We start from the raw sequence: 23,915 nt of genomic DNA on the forward strand, positions 1-23,915 counted from the left end.
CGTTGATCCCGTTGTTACGAAATTGATGTACACTGTTGGCTCTCAGGAGAAAGATAGATTATGTCTTCCTTGCAAAAGTCCAAATGGAACTGTGTAGGTTCCAACGCAGGATCCCCTCGATGAAAGACCTAGAGAGTGGGAAATTTGCAGTAATTGCAGATGCAAATAGAACTGGATGGCATAAACCCTACACTCAACATTGCAGGTTAGCAATAAGCAACGAAAGGGTCTGAAGATTTGGACAGAATTTAATGGCGTGAGGGATGAATAAAGAAGCATGACCAACAAAAAGTCAAGCAAATCGTTTAGACTAAAATCTTCCGGTACCTTTGAAGGTGTGCTCTTCTCCAGCTCCGGTAATTGGCCAGCAATGTAAGCATCATTAGGGGTGATATATTAGCCTGGGGCTTCTACGAGACAAACAAGAATAAAAGAGCAAAAGGCCATCGCAGCGTACCCACCTAGACAACGAATGGCCGTTCTACGGTTACAACCAGTGGGAAAGGGACGACATTTTTGCCCAACCATGTATGCCAATCATCACCGGACACGCTTCAAAGAATCTCCAATTGCATCTGATAGTTTTTTTTTTTTTTTTTTTGGATATTCTCAGAAAAAGTATTGCGTTTTGTTGACAAAATGTATCACCTGTGAGGGGATTGGGATCATGAAAAACAAAATAAGAACCATTCAGAATCGGACCAAAGGTCCCATCCAAACAGAAGAACCTAAAACTTCATGGCGCTGCCCCACAATATCCATGACCTCTCTCCATTTGTCCTTCCGCAGCCTGCAACTGACAATGTGATGATTGTAGGTATAATGCATTAACGAATGCAGGCATGCTGAATCTGTCTGAGAGAGAGAGAGAGGAATACGGGCATGCTAGAAACATGCAAATATAAAACATACCAAACATTTGGTAGCACATCACTTTGGGTAGAGAATCTCATAATGGCCAGGCCGGTATAGCAGGGTCACAAAAGGTGTTGTGTTGGCGTCACTATTCTGGGCAGCGCCTTCCTGAGGTGAATTGGAACCAGGAACAAAATCATGATGGTTTATGTTCAGAGTACCTGAGTCACACGAGCTCCTATCAAGGTACACCACACGTATCGGCACACCTAATGCATCGGAGAGGGCAGTGATGTGCACATGGTCGCTTTCTTCTCCCATTGGCTCCACTGAAGCCTTGCAGAACTGCAGCTCACACAACAGAGGTTGCCATATTAGTACACCATGAAGGATGAAATTTTACTTGCTCAATTTTAGCTACCAATGGACGTGGTTTTTCTATCAAATATCTTCGAGAATAGCAAGTAGAAAAGAAGATACTAATTAGTTGTAGCTAGAGACCAGATTGAGTGCAAGATTCCCACCTCCAAGCACTATACTAACATTGAATGTGGTGGATTCACGTCCCAATACCATCTGAATGACCCCTGGGCAACAAGCCCTTCCCCACCTTAAAACTTTTCATTTTCCAATGTACATCGGGTTGAAGACCACAACGTGGGCACCTAGGTTATAACTCTTAATCTCCACTTTCTTGACACAACATAGGAACAAGGCAAAATATGTTTATTCACGACCATATGCCTGAACGTGAGGGGAAATAACCGAGACCAGCTAGTATTGAGAATCAGGGTTCTGTCCTCCTGGGAGGGGACTGATCAACCTCAAGAATATCTGGCATACTAGCATTGAGAATTGACCCATGTACCCCTTGATTGGCCCCAAAAGAATGTTCAAGTGATGCATAAATTTTCCTAAGAAGCAATCAGACTGCCATGTACCCGTTCGGAATTAAGTAGCCTCCTCCCATGGTGATGTCACCTAACTTTATGATTATATGAAAGCATAGATTCAAATAACTTGCCATAAACTTTCAGATAAACTTTAGTCAAAGACAATAATAACCAACGAGAAAAGATACTCTAGCAAATATAAGATTAATGGATAGACAGCCTAAAACTAGACCAGAAATCCCGACGAACCTGATCCACCGTTGAATTTGTTAAGCCTGCGATGAATGGTTCAAAAAACTCAGCTCGTTTGCGTATCTCACCAGAAGTGACGAATCTGAAGAACATTACAACTGACCAGCAATTTAAGTTAGAGGGCAAAAGCTATGGTGGTATAAGGAGCAGTTTAATGATATGAATGATGTTTCTCACCATAATCCGAAATCATCTGATCACGGCTCCTTTGCAAGAGTTCTTCATGGCTGAAAATAAAAATAAGCACATATTTCCCTGGATAAGCAAAGCATTTGCTGGAAATATACCAGGGGATGAATCTTGCAGCCATACAATAACTCCCCACCCCCTTCTTTTAGTTTAAGATATGATCAAAACTCTTGATATGTTAACAAATAGTACCACAAACAAATGAGGATAATCAGTGAAGGTCATCTACCTTATTGAAGTTTCATTTCCTTGCACAACACTTTCCAGCTGCTCAATAAATACCTGACTCGTACTTGGAACTATCAGATATAAAGAATTACATACATCTATGCATATGTACATACACACATGATCAAACAAAATAAGACAATTTTGAGCCACACGGTGCATCTAAACATTGAGTGAAGGACAGTGTTCAAAAAATCAAGACAGAATTTACAAGATCTTGCGTTCATGTGAGATTCTAAAAAAACAGCAGATGGTAAAATTGGTTCCAAGGAACCAAGAAAACAGTTGATAATGCCAAAAGATATGAAGTAGCTAGAAGTTTATAGAGTAAAAGATGTTTTAGTACCAGAGCAACTTGGAACAGTATGACTTCGTGATGACAGGTGCATGGATCATTTTAGTTCTCAATCTTGTTCATTTTGATACATGCTCGAAAGAGATTCAGTAATTGATAGTTAATTATCTAATTAAGAGAATTGACTTATAACAAATTTTGCATGCTTTTCCATTTAACTAGAAAATATATTCTCTGAGATCACCAATGCTGCTTTAGCAGCCCACAAAAATGGAGCTCACTCATGACAATATGGAGACATTAAGAAACTTAATCTTGAAGATGCTAAAACTGGTGCAACCATGCAAGTTAGTGTTTTTGGGGACTCCCATCCATCGTTCGTTCATAGTTGCAAGCACCAAGCATAATCTTAAAGCGGACTAACCACAATGTATGATAATTAGATGATGAGGCATAATTGAGTAGAAAATAAGTGATATATGCTAAATAAGAAAACATAAAAACTATAATGTCGTTCGATTATTTTCTTCATGTTTTTAAATTATAGAATGAAGGAAACTACAAGCACATTAAGAGTCATATTACTATAATGAGTTGACAAACATGGGGCATTAACTTCAGTCTGAAGAGTTAATTATCTTCGTATACTTAACCCCTTCAAGTTCCACTTAGTGATATTCCATGTCACTTCACTAAATCTTGGCAAATATTTGGTGGTGAAGATGAATGGCTGGAGTAGACAATAAGTATCCATTTTTCTATAGCGATAGATTAGTGGGAACTGTTCAGTGCACCAATAAGCATAAGAATCTAAATAAAGAGAAGAGGGAAAAAAGAAGTGGGGGGTGGTGGTGGGCACACAATAGGGTTGGGAATTAGATCTATTAGATCCATGTCACATTTGATCAGCCTTGAACGTCCTCCACTCCCCACTCCCCTCATCCTCCTCCTTTTTCCTCTTCATTTTTTCCTTGTTAGCTTTTCCCTTCTTTTGTTGTCTATTAATGTGGCGATGAATTCTGAAAATAAACTGAGCAAATTCCACAATAAACATGGTATGAAGAACACAATTTTTGAAGGAATATTATGCTTACTACAATTTAAAGTTGGAAGTATCCTTTCTAATGTTCTACATATATTTAAGGATGATGATATGTTTGCAGATCTATTTGGAAAGGAACAAACAGGTTATAAGAACTGTGGAAAACCTATAAATCCTGGAAGCGATAAAAGTTGCATCAAAGACTTGTCTCATGAATGGAACCATTGATTATTACAAAAGAGCAGATGCTGAAACTAATTAGAGATCTCATGGAAACCATCCAAGAAATGAGGATGAAAGAGGGGATTTCAGTGGGCTCAAAAGAATGAGGGGTTTCTACAAAATAGACCAAAAATCTCAAGCATCAGATCTTGTCACAGAAAGACAGACCTACAACTGCTGGATGTCATGCCAATAAACAGAGGCTATTAAATCACCAATCATGTTGAGGAGTCCATGAACGAATTATAAAAGGGATAAAAGAAGCGGTTGATGCCTTAATTAGGCCTCCAAACTCATAAGAGGAAAAGAGAGAACTCAGCTAGGTGCTGGTTACTCCAACTAGTAGTGTAAATGAGCTAAGCTTAGGCCAGCTTGAACATCAATGTGTCTTGCTTGAGCTTCACTCAAGCTGGGATCATTGGCACTCAAGCTGGCTCAATTAGGCAAGAATGAAGTTGAAGACGATGAGAGAAGGCATAGATCTGGTGAAAGTGCTTGCAAAATGCATCTACAGCAACAGAGTGACCGAAAAAGTGGGATGGTCAACAGAAACGAGAACGAGAGGATGATAAGCCAAGCAAAGGGGCTAGGACAAGCGAGTATAGCAATGAAATTAGGAAGCATGTTTTTGTTCCCTAATTTTCCTTTTTTCCCCTTTTCTAGTTTTTTTTTTTTTTTGTTTTGGGTTGGGGGGAAGGGGGGGCCGGGGGTGAAGAGGAGAGGGAATAGGCCCGTTGTGGCTTCAGATGCCAATGAGTTTGGGCCCACACTATGAGGTTGGGGCATGCAGATACTCACCTTATCTAATAACTAAGTAATATACCCCAACCATTAGACATGACTACTTTTATAACCAATCATATCTAGTCATTTCTTATACTATTTACAAAGATGTTAATGCCATTTTATAAGTAAATAACAACTATATATAACTTTATAAATATATCATGTAACATATATTATGTAATGTGAAGATAATTGTATATTCTTATCAAGTTTAATCAAGCTAAAATATAAGCAAGTTAGGCATAGCTTGTGCTCAGATTACCTATATTTCAAGCTCAATATCTTAACTTAAGCTTGGCTTATTTCCTTGACAAGTGTACCCAATGGTGATAATTTTTGAGTTAACAAAGAGCTACTTATAAAGAGCTCACTTGTTTGACAGCCCTAACTCCAAGGATTTTTTTTCCTCCTATCAATTAGGTGCAATGAGAGGCTTGTTATTACATACAATTCTTTCTTTATTTCTGACAGAGTTGAGTCACTTAATTAGGTTAGGCATGTTTGGTGTTGCTTAAAAAAGTCATTTTTCATGAGTCCAAAATTTTGAAAAAACCAAAAATAAAGCAAAAAATACTTCTAAAATAAAAGTATTTGGTAATATCACTAAGAACTTCTACAATAACTGAAAGGTGCCATTTGTGAGAAGCTACGAAAACTAGTAGCGTTCTCAAAACCGTTCCAAATCAGGAGGTTCGGGGCATGCCGAACTAGACCGGCGGAGATCCAAGATGGTTCCGACGGAGAAAACGGCACAAATCGGTGCCAGAAAAGAAAAAGAGGGAAATAGAGGCAGAGAGGGAGGAGAGGGAGAGAGAGGAGGATGCCGTCGAAAGCCGGTGGTGGCCCTCTGTGGCCGCTGGAAGGTGATGGAAGCCGTCGCGGCTCAATTCGTCCGATGGGGCTGTCTCAATGAGTGAGAAAGAGAGAGAGGGGAGACCACTGGAGATGGGAGGACAGGATGGCGGAGAAGCTGTCGGAGGACTCTAGATGGCTGCCGTGACCACCGGGCGGCGGAGGCAGCGCGGGCGGCGTCGCAGTCGCAGAATATGGGCTGTCGCCCCTGTTCGTGTGTGGTCCTTTTTTAAAAATGAAAATTAACAATGAAGCCAACAAACCATTTTGCTGACTTCACTGTTTAAAATTTTTTTAAAAAAAAATAAAATCAGTGAAGCCGACAATCGGATTGCCGGCTTCATTTTTTGAATTTTTTTTAAAAAACCTATTAAACAGTGAAGCCGGTAAATTTTTGTTTTTTAAAAAAATCTGTGAAACAAGGACGTCGCCCCTGTTTCATGCCCGTGGCGTCGCACGCGTGGACTGCGCCATCCGACGGCCAGCCAGAGGCTGTCCGATGGACCCTCCGACTCCTTCCCTTCCCTCCTTTTCTTTCTTCCTCCCTCTCTCTCTATTTCTGTCTCTCTCTTCTCCTCTTCCCGACTCTCTTCCTTTTCTTATTTCGGTTCACGTCGATCCGATCCGATATGGAACCGTCTCAGACCATGCCATCGGCCGATCGGAACGGCCATCGATACCAGTACCAAAAACCTTGAAAACTAGCTTCTGGCTTCTACATTTGTGATCTTGCTTCTTGTCTTTTAAGTATGGTAAGCCCTTCCATAAAAAGCAGTCCTATAATATATGATTACCAAACAACACATACATAAAGAATACTTTTTATCATTTAACTTCAATTAAAGTGATTTTTGAGAATTACCAGAACCATTCAGCCCTTTCCCAACAATTTGGGGTTGGCTGATTTTTAAGAATTGCCTTTTGAGAAATAGCAATGCCACATACACGATTAAGACTTCTTGAATAGAAAGAGTGGCACATTAAGTTAGCATTTGGCTTCAATATTTTTGTTGGTGAGTTGCCAGAAGCCAACACTGGAGTGACTCCACAGTCAGATCAAACTAAAAAAGTTTAATGACATCTGGGTTCCTATAGACATCAATACTGAACTGCATCAAATTGTATCCCCTATCCTGTGTTTGGTACGAAGGATGGATTGAGGAGGAAGGATGGAAAGATCTATCCTCCTGTGTTCGATGAAACATCGAAGGATGGATGGGAATAATTCCTCTATTTGATGTAGGAGGAACAGATGAAAAGATGGATGATATTTGTATGACATTTTTATTAAACTATTATTTAATAAAAAAATATTATTATTATCAACTGATAATGCTTATTCATAGTAAAAAAGAGATAATATATAAACTTATAATCTTCATAATTTATAATAATATAAAAATTATATAAATATTAATTTAATTTAATAAATCATTTATAAGCTAATTATATCTGAAATAATTTATTTATATATTAACTATAAATAACTAAAATTAATTTATAATTTAATTTAAATATTTAATTAAACTTATATAAATAGTTAAATAAAAATGGTGAATATGAATAGAAAAATAGAAGGCAATTCTAATTATTTACTTATAATTATAAAAATTATATACTAAAATTAAAATAATTAGTCATAAAATTTAATAGTATAGGGTTAATAGTATAGGTAAAATAAAAATATATAAAATAAAATGAATGAAAAAAATGAAAAAGTATTGAGGTTTAATCAAAAAATTAATGAGGGATAATTTAGTTAACATAAAAATCCACCCCTCATATACTCCATTCATTCTTCTTTGCATTTTTCGAAGTTGAAAATATACAAATTGGTGAGCCAGGATGGATGGACAATTCTTCCTTTTCATTCATCGTTTTTAAGATTTTTTAACTAAACAATGGATTGAGACCATCCATCCACCCTCTCATGACCCAACCAAATGAAGTGTTATTGTCTTTATTATCATAAAGGAGGAGATTTTGATCTTGACTTCGCAAGCCTCCTCGGACCACCTTCTCTACTAAAACGTAGCACTCCACCTCTGCTACTAAATAATGGAAGGATGGAAGAAATATGTAAATGTTGATGTTGAATTGATTTTAAATTATTAAGCATGATAGGAAATTTGTTGTCAAAGTTAATCTACTCGCACTTACATCGGGATATAGTTTGATGTCAAAGTTAAAAGCTGGGGCAATTTAAAAGATAACTGCACTATTCTCCTCTAGCAATTTAATTGAGATCCTTTGTCTAAACAACTATATTCATTTATCAAAACACACTTATCCCTTTCTAGAGAGAGTAATAATGAAAAAAAAAGGCATGATTTTGTGCTATCAGACATTTAAGTTCTTATTTGCAAAGAAAATGGCAGAAAAGAGACATGGAGAAAGTGCTTGCCCTTGTTTCCATGGTCTTTAATTCCATTCCTTGCCTTTGATACTTATGGTGTGACAATTTATGAATATTATCAATGACATTACTTGTAAAATCAAGAAACTTCCTTGCGGCGAATGCTAGAAACAAGAAGCTCCAAACACTTAAGGAGAAACGTGGCTAGATAATTTTAAGTAGATAGATGCTCCTTCCGCCTACATTGACAACTGGCCAAGTAATAAATGTATAGGATGATCCTCTAATGATATTTAACCTACTTAGACTCCTAAATGCAATGTGCTTATGCAACCGTGTAAATATCTATTACTGAAGGAGGCTCACACATGTAAAAAGATGGATTCATGGAACCAAACAACAGAAACTTGTTTATTAAGTATATTAAAAGTGAAAGCAAAATATTGCATAAAATTGGCTAGAACAGTAGTCTATAGACATATCATTATGGTGAACCGCCATACAGTTGATTGACTATTACCATGTAAAATTAACACACATGGGCACTTTTTGAGGATCAACTAATACCTTTTGTTAATTGTCAATGAACACCGTCTGTTCATTGGACAAGTCAGCTCAGGATTCTAGGAGTTAGGTTTGTGTGTCATGCAAAATAAGCTACAGGTGTATTAAATATGGTCATATCCTAGGAGTTGACTTGTGGAAAAGTATGGTTCAAGTAGTCATGTCCTGGTGTGGGTCAGCTACAGATCAGCTTGTAAACTTAACTGACTTTACTTAACTCAGCCTGAACCTGATTTAGCCCAGCCCACTTCCACTCCTCGAAGTCATTCATGCATTAATCATGTAGGCCGCATATGGTTCAAGAATAAGAAAATTGAACAAGTTATGCCTACTAGAATAGTTACACCACCAATTATTCCTATTATTATTTTGTACAACATCTGGAATAACTTTTGGCAAAGGGTATTTTTATCCATAAAGAAAAGGAAGCAGGGATAAATAATGCCTTTTTGCCAGGAATAGCTTATGATGCTCTCCCTTGGAATAGTTATGCCAGTCATCAGCAAGTTTGACTGTCATAACTACTTACTTTTGCCTGTTTCTTAGAAGCTGTTTGGCAGGACCAGGCTACCCTGAGCCTAATGTCTGCTTTATGCCTATCCTAAAGAATAGGTGGGTGCTAGTAGCAGTAATAGGTTGGAAGGGGTCACATTAAATTAATTCTCCAATAGATAGATAATACGTGGAATCTTCACTTTTAACTAACTCAACCAGCTAGTAAATTGGCGTATAGATGTCAAAATTGGTAGTAAGTCAAACTTTACGAGCAAATCCAACCCACATTACGCCCAACAAATCTATTCCACAATATCCTTCTGCATAACTAGTTGTTCTCCAAAACTAAAAGCTGCTTGTATGAAACCATCTTCGCTCCAATAACTGGTTTCATTAGACAAGTGTTGTATGTAACATCATGTTCCAATATATCATTAGGTCCTTATGAATTAAAAAAGAGCAAATAAAGGAAATAACAATGGAATAATTCAAGCTAACAAGATGAAAACTTGTACAAGAAAGAACAGGGAGGTAGAGATGAAAACAAGAAATAGATGAATATGGTAGAAAGGGAACATATTGTTGTTCTAGGTAGGGTTTATTGAGGGAAGAAAGAAAAACAGACATATTTCCAAAATCTTGAATGGTTATGTGATACTTTAGTGTGTTCTCCCACATGACAAAATTCTACTATGTAGACACAAGAAATTAAAAAGTTTAAATGGTTTGCTTGAACGGTGAGTGGTTTCTTTTAAACAAATGTTTAAGTGCAATTACATAAAATGGGTCATGCAACTGTCCCAAAATCAAACCACATACAAGTGTAGTTAGGTAACCCAACTTTAGCTTGACTTATATTAAAATCTGCAACACCTACATCCAGCCCAAGTTCATTCTAGTCAGGTCAAAAACAGCTACCCTTACTAGCTGAAAAGGAAGTCATGGCATAATGTGTTTTCAAGTATGGTCAAAGCTCCCACAATTGATGGTTCAACTCAAATACAGCTAGTTTCTTCGAAATCCCCTGAAAGGACAAATGACCAATGCTTTATTCTATGTCATTGCAAGATAGACCTAAAGGATTCAAAGAGTTGTATATCTTAAATATTAACTAATGAGGGTTCATTTTGAGATGACAAGTTAACTAATGTCTGGTCGTGTCTCTTAGTTCAAAATATTCTTTCGTAGGAGTTAAAATGTACAAAGATAACATAATGCAAAAGTATACTTGTTATACCTAAATTATTGAAGGGGAACTTAGGTATAACTGAACATTAAGAATCTTGGTACATGTGACAAGTGTATATTAAGATGGTATATACATTCTCATGTACCCCAAAGATTAGTATACTAGGCTAAAACAGGGCCAGGCTTAAGTTTGCCCCCCCAAGTTGGGCTCAGCTGATGGGTCTACAAAAGCTTAAGATCTGCTTGGACCAAATAATATATCCAAAGGCTAGGGCCAGGCCAAACATGGCTGAAATGGAGATCTGAGAGAATTGCTTTTGTTACAAGCATCAGTATTTGCTGGGAATAGGAATCACTTTTGCAGGTAATAGGAATCATGGAGTGCAAGGAAGCAGGTCTGAAGGAAGAGAAAAAGGACAAAGTGGGGTTGGACGAGAGAGACCAAGCACTTGATCCGTTAATCAGATGGGCTATGCCTAGAGTCTAAATTGGTTCTATTCCTAGATTTTTAAGAAGATGAATAGAAATACTTTTAATGTAAAGTTGGAAAGTTATGAGGTGGAGATAATATTACATATGCACATAAACACCAATTTTTTGCCAACAAATTCTAGAAGCCAATTTCTTTTATACATGACTAAATTATTTCAGGAAAAAAAAAGTGGAAGGCAACAAAAGAGAAACAAGGACTAACCAAATGGTCATACTCATATATACACAAAATTAACAAAAATAAACCTTGTTATAACAGTCAAATGGCTAATATTTGCATAGAATTTAACAAAAAAATATTTGATCCACAGCATCCACAATTTGGTGAGACAAAATATATCACTTATTGTTCTCATTTATGATGCACCAGGTCACCTAAGTAGTTCTATGCTAGAAGTGTCGAGTACTCGGCAGGTCTTTGGAAGGTTAAATCACGTACCAAAGTGGTAGTCATAGTGACTTTTCCAATGGTTAACTTATACACCACTTGATATCTTTCAGAATTGCAATGCTAACATTACAAAGCAATCAAGAAGGAATTCCATATAAAGGCTACCTCCCATGTCAATCAAAAAAGTGTTTGGTTGAGTGCGACATTTTCTGGTTTTAGAAAGTTTATTTTTAAGGAAAAAGAGGATATCATTTATTTTCATCCCTGCACCTGTTGCCTGCAACAAAACAATCATTCGCTAAGGGCTTGTTTGGATGAGTGGGCTGAAAATCCTATGAGATTCTTGGATTGGGCTGCACAACCAGCAAAGTCATAGCATTACAAGCTGGGCTAGGCGTATATTCATAAATACCTAGGAGTAGCTTTGGAGTGGAGAGGCTCAAATCTCATCGAGAGGAAAAAAAGACTTGCTAGGCCCACATTCATAAAGACCTTAATAGGTCATTTTTTTCAACCCTGTGGGATTCGAATCATCCCACAACAAAGCTACTCCTATGTATTTATGAATATAGGCCTAGTCTAAGTTGTAATCCTATATGACTTTGTTGGTTGTACTGGTCCACCCATGAATTGCATAGGATTTTTAGCCTAATCATCCAAATAGGCTCTAAGACTTTAGATTTCACTGTTGGTCATGCAATGGAATTTGCACCTTACAAATAAAATAATGGTAATACAAAACAACTCTCATTGATCTAGAAGACATTAACTTGTCCAATCTGGGCCCAAATGAGGTATGGATCAGAGAATAGTACTGTTAGAAAGCAGGTTGATTTGTATGCATAGATCGATACGATTACACTAACCACAGCGGAAGCAGACTTTAAAATTTTAATCTGATCTAAACATGCAGATTCCCAATCTTAATCAACCTTAGGATCGTCTAACTTGTATAAATAAATTAATTGCATAAATCTGAAATCATAAACGACAAAAGAATAAATTATATCTAATCGCTTTTTCCTGTTCTTCCTCGAATCAGATCCTGTGGATGTCTAAGGTTCCTGTTGTAGCCGCGCACGTGCCCCGCCTCTACTGGTATCCACACAGAGATGTCCCGATCAGACCTCCGAAACCCCCGAGGTGCTAGCTCCCTTGCAGACTTCGTTCTTCAGCTTAGATTAGGACCCTTTACTTAATATCACTTGAAGCAACCTTGTTGCAGATTTATGAGGATTGATCCAACAACCAAGAAAAATCAAGAACCCTTTCTTGATTTTTTTTCTCTCTCTAAGGCCTCCCTAATCTCTCAGATCAGATCTAGAGAAGGAGGTACTGGAGCGTGGAAGGAAGGGAACAAAAGGTGGTGGGCGTGGAGGAAGGGGGCGGCAATATTGTTAGTGCACAACACAAGGAATCTAATCCTCACGCCTTTATGCCCCCTTTTATATTTTGTCGCACAAAATCTCCTCCTTTCCCACGCCAAAACTTGATAGGAATTCAATTGGATTAATTAGGCTTATCCCTAATCAAGATAGGAAGTCCTAACTAATCAAGAAACCAAATGGCGCCTTATCCCTATCTCCCTACGCCGCGCACAAGAACCAGAGAAAAATCACCGCCCCATCCTTTCTTCAGCCAAAGTGGGGAGAGAAGCCCAAAAAATTGGGCTTAAAAGGTCAGCATCAATTTGATTCAAATTAAATCCAAATCGAGTTCAAATTGAGCCCAAATCAAATCGAATTCGAAAGGTTGTCAAACTTGACCTAATCAGGATTGAAATCCGAATCTGATTTGGATAATTGAACCCAATTCGCATTAAAATAAATCAAACACAATTAAATTAAATCTGATTTAAATTAATTAGACTTGATACATAATTTAATCAACCCCAATTAAATTACAACATTTGCAATTAAGTTCCTATGCTAACAATTAGCAGTTACTTAATCTGTAACACTTACAAATTTATTCAAATCATCAATCCAATTGATATTTAAAACTAACCACTAATAATGTATGTCTCAATTTCTCAACACCTTGAGAATATACAAAATCATCTTTGTTAATTTCTAGGACAAATCATGGACACATAAACATGATTGAAAATAAAAATATCCTTTATTAATAATAAAAATTTTACAAGTACAAAAATAGGCTCTAGAATTATAAATGTGTCAGCCAACAATTGACTTCTACGGCACACATCTAACAAACTCCCACCTGACCTAAAGTCAATTGACCATATACCTAAGACCCATCTTCTCAAGGTGAGCTTCAATCTTCTGCTGGCTAAGAGGCTTCATCAGCGGGTCCGCCATGTTCTGTGCGGAGTCGACTCTCTACACCTCGACGAACTTCTTCTCGTGATAGTCACGTATGATGTGGAACCACCGCTCTATATACTTGGATTTCTGGTGGATCTGAGCTCCTTAGCGAGTGCTATGGCGCCATTATTATCGCAATGCAGTACAATGACATCCGATAACATCACATCCAGCTCCGTAATAAACTTCTTGAACCAGTATGCTTTCTTAACAGCTTCAGAGGCGGCGATATATTCAGCTTCCATGATCAAATCTGTAATAACCAACTATTTGAAACTCTTCCAACTAATCGATCCGCCATTACATAGAAAAATACACCCCATCGTAGACTTTCTATCATCGATATTAGACATAAATTAAATTGGAATATCCTCCATTTTCAGCTTCGATCCTTCACTAAAGATCAACAACAAATCTTTAATCCTTCTCAAGTACTTAAGGATGTTCTTAACTATAATCCAGAGCTCCTCATCTGGATTCGACTGATATCTGCTCGTGACACTTATAGCAAGTGTTATATCAGATTGAGTACACAGCATAACCTATATAAGGCTCTATATAACCAAAGCGTAAGGGATCTTGCTCATGCGTTGAATCTCCTCAGATGTATCAGGACACATCTTCTTGGAGAGGTAGATGCCATGCCTAAGAGGTAAAAAATCTCTCTTCGAGTTTTTCATACTGAACCTCTTCAGCACTCCTCCATGTACATTTTTTGAGAAAGTCCCATCATTCTCTTAGATCTATCCCTATAGACCTTTACACCAAGAATGTAGGAAGCTTCTTCTAGATCTTTCATGGAGAATTCCTTTGACAACCATACTTTGATTGAAGTCAGTATGGGAATATCATTTTCAATCAAGAGATGTCATCTACGTACAATATGAGGAACGTGACAGCACTTTCACTGATCTTTTTGTACACACACGGCTCCTTGTTTCTGATGAAATTAAACGATTTGATCACATCATTAAAGTGGACGTTCCAACTCCAAGATGCTTGCTTGAATCCATAAATGGACTTTTGCAGCTTGTAGATTTTGTGATCACTATCACTGGATGTGAAACCCATAGACTACTCCATATAGATATCTTCCTCAAGATATCCATTTAGGAAAGTAGTTTTCATATCCATCTACCATATTTCGTAATCGTAATAAGCTGCAACAGCAAGCAAAATTTGGATGGATTTCAGCTTGACCACTGGTAAAAAATTTTCTGATGATCAATGCCTTCGCGTTGACTATATCTTTTCACTACCAGCCTTGTCTTATAAATCTCTACCTGACAATCCGATCCAATTTTCGTTTCATAGATCCATTTACATCCAATAGGTACAATACCTTTAGATGGATTTACTAAGATCCAAATGTTGTTGGAATGTATGGAGTCGATTTCTGAATTCATCGCTTTCATTTTTCGAAGTCTATATCTAACATCGCTTCATCATAGGTCTTGAGATTATTTCTAATGTTCTTATCTCCCACAAAGAACGCTTCTTCTAGATCCTCTATAAGAATATCTAAGTCCCTTTCAGAAGGATAGGAGATCCTACTTGATCTACGAGGTGGAGGTACCACATCAACTGGCTCACTAATGGATTCAGGTTCGTGGACTCGATGCTTTTCAGAGACCTTTTCTTCGAGCACAATCTTTCTCCCACTGTCTCCATCTTGGATAAACTCTTTTTCAAAAAGACGACACGATGGCTCACAATCACATTGCGATCCTCTGAAAGATAAAAATAGTATCCCATGGATTCCTTACGATATCCTATAAAACGAACCCTAAGTGACCTAGCCTCTAATTTGTCCGTCTGCTATCGCCTGATATAGACGAACATCTCCAAATCTTAAGATAACCAAAACTCGACTTCTGACCATACCATAGCTCATATGGTATGATAGGAATGGATTTAGAGAGAATCCTATTTAGAAGGTATATGGCAGAAAGCAATGCATGTCCCCAAAGAAAAATTGGAAGATCTATGAAACTCATCATGGACCGAACCATATCTAATAGGATCCGATTCCTCCTTTCGGATACCCCATTGAGCTGAGATGTCCCTAAAGATGTCCACTGTGAGACTATGCCGTTGTCCTTAAGATAGATCCGAAATTCTCCACTAAGATATTCCCCTCTCCGATCAGATCGAAAAACCTTTATGAATTTTTTAGTTTATTTCTTCACTTCATATCTGAACTCTTTGAACTTTTCAAAGGCTTCAGACTTATGATGCATCAAATACACAAAATCATACCGCGAGTAATCATCAGTAAAGATTATGAAGTAGATATAACCACCTCTGGTCTATACATCAAATGGACCACACACGTCAGTGTGCACCAGGGCTAATATATCAATGGCCTTTTCCCCTTGTCCTACAAATGGTAGCTTAGCCATCTTTCCTTAAAGACATGATTCAGAAACTGGATATGACTCGAAAGTCAATGGCCCAAGAAGGCCATCTTTCTTCAATTTGTTAAATCTATCCTCTCCAATATGATCTAGCCTAAGATGCCATAGATATTTTTGGCTAATCCCATCTCTAAATCTCTTAGATCCTACGGTACTTACAATTTGCTCGTTAACGTTAACACTCGCATCCATATGCAAAAAATGATAAAGACCGTCTATCAAATAAGCAACTGCAATAATTTTATTTCCAAAATAAATTGAATACAAATCTTATTAAAATAAAAATTGTAATAATTCTGTGCTAGCACAGAAACGGAAATCAAATTCCTACTGACTACAGGTACAAAAAAATAATTTTTCAAAAGCAAACTAAATCCTAATAGTAGCTTAAGAGAGTAGATCCCGACGACCACTGCAGCAACTCTTGCCCCATTGCTAACCCTGAGAATGATCTCACCTTCTCTCAGTCCCCTAACTTCCTTTAGATTCAACAGAAAAGTGCACAAATGAGCACTTGAACTAGAATCTAAAATCCAACCAGAAGAAGAGGAAACCGTTAGATTAATTTCAATTATGAGTAATTCAGACATACCTTCAGAAAGAGCGTCCTTCTTATTCTTCACTGTTGCTAGGTATACAGAACAATTTCTTCTCCAATGGCCTTGACATTGCAGTGAAAATATTTTTCTTTATCGTTGGCCCTTCAAAATTTTTTTCCTTCTCACTCTCGATCTTTAATTTTTTCACAGGCTTTTTGTTCTTCTTTCTAGTAGATTTTCTCTTGAAGAAGCCTGCTCCACAGTAAGAACCGTTCTCCTTGAACTTTTCAAGGCGCCCTCAGCTGTCACCAACATATTCAACAACTTGGACAAGGTGCCATCAATCTTATTCATATGATAGTTTATTATGAACTGCCCGTACCAATCAAGAAGGGACTACATGATCAGATCCACCTGCAGTTCCTTGTCCATATTCATTCTGAGCTTCTGAAGTACTTCAATGTCCTTGATCATTGTCAGACAATGATTGTGCACAGGCTGTCCATCACGCATCCTCGCTCTAAAAAATCTTCATAAGATCTCAAAGCGAGTCGTGCGACTCTGCTCACCATACAACTCTTGTAGGTGAATCAAAATCTGTCTGACAGTCCTCATGTCTTCATGTTGGCGTTGAAGATCATTGGACATAGATGCAAAAATATAACACCTAATCCTGTTGTCTTCGTCCATCCACTTGTCAAGTGCAGCTCATTGAACAGGAGATGGGCGAGCCGACAACACAAGCATCTCCTGGTCTAGGACATGGATCAATTTCTCAAGCTAAGAACAATTCTCAAGTTCCGAAGCCAGTCTTTGTAGTTTAATCCGGTCAACCTATTGATGTCAAAGATTCAGACTAGAGGGTTTGAACTAACATAGTTAATTAACTACAGAGAGAAATAATTTTCAATTAGATGTTTGTACTTGTAAATATTTGTTATAGGGACTTTAATAAACAAACAAAGAGCTCTCACTATTTCTACGAATCTCCCGCACTCCTCGATGGAGAAATAAAAACCTATATACGATTAGTTTCTAGTGGATACTGCACTCCCACTGATCCATACGCACCTCACCTAAAAGTTATTGGTGACGTACAGACCAATGAGTGGACAACACCTTGTCCATTGCTTCACTAAGCAAGATGCAGCAGGTTTGGTTTCTAAATTCTGTGGCCTCATCTAACAGTTATTGATACATTTCTTAATTAATCAGACCCACCGTACACCAGTAGATGTAAAGCTGTCATTAGATCCCTCACCTAACAGTTATTGGGCCCAACCCCATCTCTACCCCGGAGCATCCAATGCCATAGAGTGATTGTGCCTTCCCGATGCAATCAAATCACTGTGACCAACCGAGAACGATCAACATCAGGAAGGCACCCGTATCTCTACAATGATAAAAACAACTAGACTTAATATTTGATTGAAGAGATTTAGATTCAGGTCTCTTTCTTAATTAGTCATAACGGTTATGACTAACCTAGTAGCATGGCTAGCTCGAGCCAATAAGTAACCTAATACAAAATATAATCTTCCAAAATAGTCAGATAAATTAAGATGAGTAGGGGTCCCCCCTTGCTTTCTTAGACACCAATGAATTGATCAGATCAGACAACAGAATCAATTAAATAACCACCATCTATGTACTTGCCTTAGACATCAAATTGATTGATTAGAATCGATCAAATTAGTCTATTGACCCAGGCTGGAACCACTGAGCCAAATTAGATCTTAAATTGATTGATAACATGTCGTTGTTAATTGATTCGACCAAATTACTACTAATTGGGTTGATCATGAGCATATTTGATCTAATCCTAATCAACATTTGAATCGGTTTGATCAATTGCTCAAGCTAGACCTAAATGAGCTACCCACATCCTTAACCCCATGTTTTATGCAATTGAAATTTGGATCTTACATTCATAATTTTAGATCTTTTAACTTCAAATCTTAATTCTTAATTAAGTGCATTATGAATATGAATTTAGTTTAGATGTCAAATCAATTTCTAATCTAAACTAATTTGGATTGCATCACATGCAATTTTGTTGTCAACAAACTCGAGTCAACTCATCTTAGAACTCGGGTCGACTCGTCTGTGACAAACAAAAACTGTAAGCCCACACCTACAGGATTGAGTCGACTCATACGCAAATGAGCCAACTCACTAGGTCTCGAGTCAACTCCAACAAAGATAAGTCGACTCGCCAAGGACTCGAGTTGACTCAAACTGAATCCGAGTAGACTCGACAGGCAAGCTAGCCACAATTTTAGGATTTATGCAAATTAGATCCTAGGTTTTAGATCTAGGATTTTGCATAAATTAAATTTCAGATCATGTATAAAAACTACATATCACATATATAATTTTATGATCTAAAATTAATTAAAAACACATCTAATATGCATGCAAACAAAATCTGAATCTAAAACTTGTATCACATACATCTAGGATCTTCCATTCGCGGTTCTTCTTCATGGGAGATTATCACAAACAGCACCCCTATGCGTCATAAGAGAACCCATCAATTGGGCAAGTGAGGAACTTTAACCCCTGCTTACTCTTATGTCTGGACGGCCATGGTGATGCACCCATTCCAAGTACCAGGCTAACAGGAATTTAATCTAACATATCTAATATATAATCTATTAAATTTAAATCAGATTTTCTTTCACATATCAATATATGAACTATAAATCAGATCATATAAATACAATTTCAGATCTAAAATTTATTTAAAACATGCTAGAACAACCCGGCTCTGATACCACTGTTAGAAAGCAGGTTAATTCGCATGCATAGATCGATATGATTACACTAACCATAGTGAAAGCAGACTTAAAATTTTAATCTGATCTAAACATGCAGATTCCCAATCTAAATTAATCCTAGGATCGTCTAACATGCATAAATAAATTAATTACATAGATCTAAAATCATAAACGACAAAGAATAAGTTATACCTGATCGCTTTTTCCTGTTCTTCCTCAGATCGATCCAGCGGATGTCTAAGGTTTTTGTCGTAGCCGTACACGTGCCCGACCTCTGTTGGTATCCACATAGAGATGATCCGATCAGAACTCTAACACCCCCGGAGTACTAGCTTCGGCTTAGATCAGGACTCTTTACTTAATATCACTTAAAGCAGCCTTGTTGCAGATTTATGGGGATTAATCCAACAATCAAGAAGAATCAAGAACCCTTTCTTGATTTTTTCTCTCTCTCTCAAAGGCCTCCCTAATCTCTCAGATCAAATCTAGAGGAAGAGGTAGTGGGGCGTGGAAGGAAGGGAACAAAAGATGATTGGCATCAAGGAGGAAGGGAGCGGCAATGTTGTTAGCGCACAACACAAGGAATCTAATCCTCATGCCTTCACGCCCCCTTTTATATTTTATCGCACAAAATCCCCTCCTTTCCCACGCCAAAACCTAATAGGAATTCAGTTGGATTAGTTAGGCTTATCCCGAATCAAGATAGGAAGTCCTAACTAATCAAGAAACCAAGTGACGCCTTATCCCTATCTCCCTACGCGCGCATGCGAGAACCAATGAGAAAATCACCGCCCCATCCTTCCTTTCTTTGGCCAAAGAGGGGAGAGAAGGTCAGAAAATGTGGACTCAAAAGGTCAGGATCAATTTGGTTCAAAATGGATCCAAATCGAGTTCAAATTGAACCCAAATCGAATCAAATTCGAAAGACTGTCAAACCTAATCTAATCAGGATTGAAATCCAAAACTGATTTAGATAATTAAACCCAATTAGCATTAAAATAAATCAAGTCCAATTAAATTAAATCTGATTTAAATTAATTAGGACTTGATCCATAATTTAATCAGTTCTAATTAAATTACAACATTTGCATTTAAATCCCTGTGCTAACAATTAGCAGTTACTAAATCTGTAATACTTATAAATTTATTCAAATCATCAATCCAATTGATAATTTGACTTTGATCCAAACGGTGATCGGGTCAAACTCCTTTGCATGTGATCCCTCAGATTCTACTCTGTCTGATAGTGAGACATACCGTGATCTCCATCATAATATCATCGAAACTCTTTTCGATGGACCAGAACAATTCTAGCTCAACCCAACAAAGATTGTTGATCCGAAAACAATCCTAATGAGTTCTCACAATCCACCACTAATGCCTAGGAGCATGTAGTAGCAACCTAGAAGAATAAAAAAATTTGAACCCTTGGATGCAGTTGCCGTGTGATTTAATCCTTCTATCGTAAGTCCCGACTCGACGGATGTCAAGGAGAACTCGTAAAACCCCCCGTCAGTCATATACCCAATTGGCTCAGCTTGACTTCACTTGTGAATCCCATCGAAACTCTTTCAATATTCACATTTGCTTTGATCGAAGACTTCCTAAACTCAGTCTTGCTGATCGCATAGGATTTCTCCTTTTCTACCAAGATCGATAATTCTATCTAAATGCATCTTACTCTAACAGCGAATCTGAACCTATTATAGTCAACATACACAGCAAAGACCCGAATGACTAGGGACCAAAAGAATATGCAGTCAAATTAAGTAGCCTCGCTACGAATAGCCAACACACCATAGATCAAAGGACCACTCACACCACTGCAACATCGAGAAGACCGCTGACGAGCGAGTAGACATCTAAATAGTTTTTCGTATTGATCACGCTCAGTGTAAATTATTCTCTAACAACTACCTGCACTCTCATCCCAGTATCCCTACATCGCAGACTCTAGACTCATCTACCCAAAAGGAAGGTGATCTATGCACCGATCTTAAATGGATTGATCACTGTCCTCCGTGATAATCCTACGATCAGGAGTATTTAGAAACTAACCATTAATAACATATGCTTCAAATTCTTAACACATTGAAAATATACAAAACCATCTTTGTTAATTTTTAGGACAAATCATGAACACATAAAATGATTGAAAATAATAATGCCTTTTATTAATAATAAAAATTTTATAAATACAAAAATAGATCTTAGAATTACAAATGTGTCAGCCAATAATTGACTTCTAAGACACACATCTAACAAGTACAACGAGTTTATGACATAGAGAGGCCTTCTTTGATGAACATAATTTTGTTTTCCAGCTTATGATCTATGATATATGAGAATTTGATGAGTATTGATATTATCTTTATCAGATAGCAAAACATTTCTTTCAGAATTGAGAACCACAATCAACTAAAAAATTAAAGATGACCTAGAAAAAATTAGATGCAAAGACAGAAAAATTTGAAAGATAAACTTACTGAAAAGAAGTCCTCAAAGGTAAAGTCAACATATCCAAGACCCTGAAGTGTCTTCTTGCATTGTTCAATATTCTCAACAATACGATCAACCTCAGCTTTGTCTTGTGACTCCAAAATATGCTCCTAATTTCATAACTCACAAAAATCTCTTACTGACTTGTAACCAGAGCAACTTTAACATATAAATGTTGAAATATGCAGAGAAAAATTTAAATCATATATTATTATATTACCAGGTAAGAGAACATAAAGCTTCGATAGAAACAGTTTCCATCACCCCTTGTTCGCCTCAATGCACCATATTGTTCACCAAGCAACTACATGTTAAATAAGATACTTATAACATAAATAAAATCCAATCCAGAAGATAATGTTTAAATACTATAAACAAGGATGAGAAATAATGCAGCAGCACTCATTTGTATCACTCGAGTGAACCTTGATTTTCTCTTGAAGGATGGGGTTGCCTGACTGAAATTCAGCTGCTAATGAAGAGAGTGGCTCCTGCATTATCAAAACATTGAAAAAATGGTTATCATATATGATTTTCGTTATGTAAGAAAAAAAACATCGGTATATACATAGAAATGGAAAGTTACATATAATCGGAAAACCAAAGTTATAGTCTCTGTACAGCAAACTCTGCTTTAAACATCAGCAACTGATATGGCCATCAAACATTCTTCTGATGTATTAAACACAGAACTTACCTAAGAAAGATGAGTAACATTATAAAATTATGCCATGCAGTAGTAATTTGTATTCAAAATTTAGAGCCATACAGCAATTACAACTGTAATCGGAAACAAAAAGCTTCATCTCATCTAAATAAAGGCAGCTTTATCCTGCCATGAACATAGTCATAAAGTAACGTGAGAGGTGATATGGTAGGTGCCATATTGTAAAGGAGTAGAAAGAGGGTATTGTTATCATTGGGGATATACATGAAAGAACAATCAACTGAGAAGTCATTAAACCAGTCATGATGGGACTAGTGCAGTTTTCCTCTTGATCAGCCTGCAGAAAGGGTCATTGGTAAGACTTATCCTGATAAGATTGACAAAACAACTAAAACTAATGAAACTACTTGCACGACTAAAAGTGCGTTAGTTAATTAGAAAAATCCTAAAAGCAACTTCATGCTATCTGAAAGATTGAATTAAACTTTCAAATGGCCATTTTAAATTGTTTCACATCAACTACAGAGATAAAAAGGATATGCCAAGCATGCATGTACATGCCACCTGAATCAAAGATTTTAGCAAAGATGAAAAAAATTTCCTGAGAGAGTTGGCCATAACATACCAAAATTATATTTTGAAATCCTACCTCCAAAATAGTGGATACTTTCTACAAGTTACAATTCATCTTTTTCCCTTAGTATTTACAAGCAATCAAAGAATGTCAATCTTAACCAAGAATCAAGAACAAAAGTTATTACATAACAAGGTCAACACAAACTTGTGATACACTTGTGTTTGTCTTTGGCCAATTTTGTAAGTAAGATTGCTTTTTCATTCATTTTATTCTTTTTCTATTCATTCTTTCTGTATTTCCATGTTTCAGTCAGAACAACACAGAACTACAAAACACTTGTTGCAGTTTAGCATCTTATAGCCTTGTAATTTTTTTTATCTATCATGCTACTCATAATATCAAACACAAATGCAATGATATCAAAGGTATAAATAATTGTTAGAGGCAAAAAAATTAATCAATTTGAAGATACACGGCAACCATGAAATCCAAAAAATCTTTAAAAAACAGTTGCCAATTTAGTACTTGATACCCCACCTAGAAACTAGAAGTTTTTACCTGAAAATCTTAGTCCAGGTGAAGTAGTTGCATGCAATGGAAGAATCACTCACAATCAATCAAACAACAAGCAATTTGACAAAATGACAAAGAAATATGATCAAATAAAAAGATCACAGAATAAATATGGAATTTTATTTAATATGTGAATAAGAGTTTCTTTAGACATGCCAAACTATATGAATTTAAGGGCACAGTGTCTTTTTCTGAAATAAATGAAACAGCATGGTTCTGACAATACCGCATGAAATAGAATCTCAAGAAACAAAGAGAATTTTATTCAACAAGTGCAGTGGGAGGACAAAATCTAATAGAATTGATGACCCAAAACTCTCTTGATCTCTATCTCTCTCAAACCTCCGCTGAATTAAAATATCTAGATATACTACATCATGTGATATTATGGGATTCAATAGTGAGAGGTTTGCTATTTCTTAGCTTAATTTCGTGA

At 36.9% G+C, this 23,915-nt stretch overlaps 1 protein-coding gene across 2 annotated transcripts in view; it reads right to left on the bottom strand.

Annotated features, from left to right (window-relative positions):
* Positions 1-559: 559 nt before the first annotated feature.
* LOC105034803 (OVARIAN TUMOR DOMAIN-containing deubiquitinating enzyme 1) overlaps positions 560-23,915 on the bottom strand; it is a 25,114-nt gene continuing 1,758 nt past the window's right edge. The window contains exons 2-9 of one of the 2 annotated variants that reach the window (XM_010910096.4): positions 22,088-22,153; positions 21,883-21,966; positions 21,650-21,772; positions 2,419-2,471; positions 2,178-2,227; positions 1,998-2,098; positions 913-1,200; positions 560-790 (exon numbers count right to left, since the gene is read on the bottom strand). In XM_010910096.4, coding sequence (XP_010908398.1) covers positions 931-1,200; positions 1,998-2,098; positions 2,178-2,227; positions 2,419-2,471; positions 21,650-21,772; positions 21,883-21,966; positions 22,088-22,153 — 747 coding nt within the window. In that variant the 3' untranslated portion in view covers positions 560-790; positions 913-930. Of the gene's footprint in view, positions 797-912; positions 1,201-1,997; positions 2,099-2,177; positions 2,228-2,418; positions 2,472-21,649; positions 21,773-21,882; positions 21,967-22,087; positions 22,154-23,915 lie in introns of both variants that reach the window. The other variant, XM_010910095.4, reaches the window with a different exon arrangement.

This window comes from Elaeis guineensis, unplaced genomic scaffold, assembly GCF_000442705.2.
Source record: "Elaeis guineensis isolate ETL-2024a unplaced genomic scaffold, EG11 Super_Scaffold_1000033, whole genome shotgun sequence".
In the NCBI taxonomy this organism is placed as follows: Eukaryota; Viridiplantae; Streptophyta; class Magnoliopsida; order Arecales; family Arecaceae; genus Elaeis; species Elaeis guineensis.